Here is a 3,508-nt window from a genome sequence, read left to right as displayed (position 1 = left end):
AGTGGATTAAAACCTAAAACAAAATCAAAATCAGTGGATTAAAACCTAAAACAAAACAAAATCAATGGATTAAAACCTAAAACAAAGTCAAAATCAGTTTTAATCTCGCTACTAACCTCACAATCGATTCCCACGGATTTTGAGCACCACTATAGATTTCTAAATCGATGAACAAATCAGCAAAGAAGAAGATTGTGTATCGCTGAATCAATTAATCTTTGAATCATCCATGGATTGTTATAATATGGTTGAAAAGGAACAAAAAGGATCGAAGAGAAAACATTTGAATGCTGTGAAAATGTTAAAATGTGATAAGAGAGTGAGCATCGTGAAAGAAATTTGAAAGTTTCCTTTTTCACCCTTAATAAACGTAGAGACGCTTTAAACCGCCTCTATATATCTACGAAATTCAAAATAATGCCGTTAAGTCTCACGTTTTATAAGTTAGTGGCACTTATTAAAACCATCCCTAATAATTAGCCGGGAAAGTCGTAATTTGGTATAGTGATAACAAATATACACATAAATACAAAGCATCTGCATTTTCAGATTTCCCGATTAATAAATTCTCAAATTTCAAGACTATTATTGATAGCAGCTACAAAGCCCTTTCCAGTTTCAGCATCAGAAACAGTTGAGGTTCCATTGCCGATAATTTCAGCATAAGAATATATAGTAAGGTTTCAACGTCATCAGAACACCCATTTGCCTCACATGCCAAACCATTAACAGGGTCCTTTTCCGCGTCACAACTTGGAATTAAGTTAATAATTTGTTTTGCTATTAAATTGGAAAAAAATATAATTAGAAACGATCTTGAACGGATGAGATTAAAAGTTGGAAGATTAAAACTAGGAACCGTTTGCAGGGGATTTTAAGGTCGTCCTATTAGGGTTTGGTTTCTCTCGGATGAGTTGTAATTGGACTATGGTTTAGTTCTCTATATATACACGCACGAACTCCTTGATGGGAACCGAAAAACAATTGTTTATCTCAGTATCTGTGTTTGAATGGCCGGCGAAAGAAAGAAAACAGATGCGTGTATAAACAGAATATTGTCGGATGATTTGTTGGTGGAGATTCTGCATAGAATTCCTTGTGAATCCGCCTTCCGGTGTAAGTCCGTCTGCAAAAAATGGCAAAACCTAATTTCAAGTCCTAATTTCATCAAGTGTTTTACTCGCCGCCGCCGTTCCGATCATCGGAAAAAAATTCGGGAGGGTGGAGCTGTGGTTAAATGCATATTTAATCATATGTTCGTCATTCCTTCAGACTATAAGCAACAGTTTTCTTTTGATTTCTTACCGTTCTTCAGTTCCATACAAGAAAACCCAACTCGTTTTATTGCGGGTTCATGCAAGGGTGTCTTCTTGTGCACGGCAGATCTGAAAATTCAAGATCAGACGGTGTATTACGTTTGCAGCCCCATCACCAAGCGTTGGATTGCTCTCCCTCCGCCGCCTCCTCTCTTCGAATCAGACGAGTCAGTCCATATATATCTCGGTTTGGCCGTAACCGGTTTCTCCTCGTCCAAGGCCAAGTTCAAAGTGGTTCGTGTTCTTCCTCCGGTTACCGGTGAGAAAGAACTGTCCAGCTTTACAGTGGACGTATTTTCTTCAAAAACCGGAAAATGGGCACGTTTGACCACCGGGACATCTCCGAAATCCTTTACTTGGTACCACACTCGGACTCCGGCCATCTACTACCGGGGACTCCTGCATTGGCATGGCACATTAGACAATCAAATTGTGGTTTACGATTTGAGTAAAAACAGCTTCGTTTTCATCATTGATCCTCCTGGTGATTTTGAAAAATATTCACAATTCTTACCTGTTTTATCCGGTGGGTATTTCTACGTTTGTCAATTGGAAGACCTGACTCTGAAAATGTGGCAACTCAATTACTTGAACAACAAGCAACAGCCGGAGTGGAGACTTAAGTGCGAATTTCTGTTGCATCAATACATCTGCCATGGCCGTCGTTGGATAGACGATGTGTTCATCGACGACGTGCTTACCATCCATCCATATGATCACAATATTCTATATTTGCGGGCTGGACCAATACGCTGTTTTACTGCCAATAAGTATGAAAAACAGTATGTTGTTACTTGTAATTTAAGGACCAAAACCTTGAATTTGGAGTACGAGTCTGAGAATGATTTGATTCATTGTGCCACTGCTACTTACACAATGGGGCTTCGCATGTGGCCACCTCCTATATCTCCGGCGGCAAGGCCTTAAATTGGAAATTGTTTGGGTTATTTACATACATACTTGTTTTATTCCACTGCTTTTCATTTATACTCTTCAAGTGAAAATTTATCTTTTTTACGATTTTTTAATTCTCATCTTTGCAACTGTACGACCTTTGCGATTATATTACATATGAACAAGGGTAGTACATCTATTATAGGAAGCCTCTAATTTTACTCCAAGTGCCATCATACTATAATATATGGACTAATAAATTATTTTATGAGAAATAATGATGCTGTTTGTATGATACTAATAAATTAGTTGACTCCTGTTGGACTCCATCCAGCTTATCTCAAAGAAATAGTAACGGAATTCAGTTACTTGCATTTTAAATACCTAATGGAATGCTCACTTGCAAACCATTTCAATCAAGCTTAAGACCCTTCGTGGTAGACAATGAGTTTATAGCAGCAAAAATTTCACATCAATCGTTTCAAGCATATACGAAATTGCCAATATTGCTGGTGAAAACCAAGAAACCAGTTTTTGAAGAGAGATTTGGGTAATGAGAGACCCCAAACTCCACAAATCAGTAATTATAGAGTGGAGAAAAAGTAACACCCTTTTGCATCAAGAAATTAAGCCACATAAAAAGCATCTGTATAGGGTATAAGGTAAGGGACTTGAAAACCATTGACAGAACCAAAAAGAACCAGATAAATCAAAATGTTTTAGATTTGGAGCCTAAATTTGATAAAACAACTATCAAAAACACCACAATCGAATCTCTTAACTAAATCACAAAAAAGAAAATTGAATACTATTTTGAAAATAAATTGATTTTAATTTGTCTAAAAAGCAGTATAAAAAGGAACATAAAAACTCGATTTTTGATTCCTGTAATTTTGAATAAATAAATGCATTGAGTAAATTACTATTAATTTTTTCTTTTAAATATCAGATGAGTTTTTTTTATAATGAAAACTCTTCTATAAAAGAGGGGCCTCTTAAACGGCCCCTCTAACTTCAATCCTCAGTAGATAATTCAAAAAATCAGATATGTTACTTTAAACTATTTTTTATTTATTATTTTTTATAATATATGAACAAGTATAATATGTTGAGAGAGTTATTCATAGATGGCCTCTTCATCTATGTTAACTATATTTACACTCATAAGGTACAATTTACGTTATGCCTATAGTTACTACTCGTAAGTTTTTTTCTTAATATTGTACTTTTTTTCGTGCTACCGTTCAATTAGCAAATTATTCAAGTTTTGAATAACTTAATTTATTAAACGAATGTGT

General features: G+C 35.5%; 1 protein-coding gene across 1 annotated transcript; it reads left to right on the top strand.

Moving 5' to 3' along the window:
- The first annotated feature begins 1,010 nt into the window (after nt 1-1,010).
- On the top strand, nt 1,011-2,243 carry LOC126656680 (F-box protein At5g49610-like). Its single transcript, XM_050351291.1, has one exon. It carries the CDS (start codon nt 1,011-1,013, stop codon nt 2,241-2,243), a length of 1,233 nt encoding a protein of 410 aa, XP_050207248.1.
- The last annotated feature ends 1,265 nt before the right edge of the window (nt 2,244-3,508 follow it).

Source organism: Mercurialis annua, linkage group LG7 (genome assembly GCF_937616625.2).
Source record: "Mercurialis annua linkage group LG7, ddMerAnnu1.2, whole genome shotgun sequence".
Classification (NCBI taxonomy): domain Eukaryota; kingdom Viridiplantae; phylum Streptophyta; class Magnoliopsida; order Malpighiales; family Euphorbiaceae; genus Mercurialis; species Mercurialis annua.
The sequence above is the reverse complement of the archived record's forward strand: the minus strand, read 5'-3'. Positions and strand labels throughout refer to the sequence as shown.

Bases quoted from the DNA above. Each gene is read 5' to 3' on its own strand.
- LOC126656680 (XM_050351291.1), top strand. From the start codon at position 1,011: ATGGCCGGCGAAAGAAAGAAAACAGATGCGTGTATAAACAGAATATTG.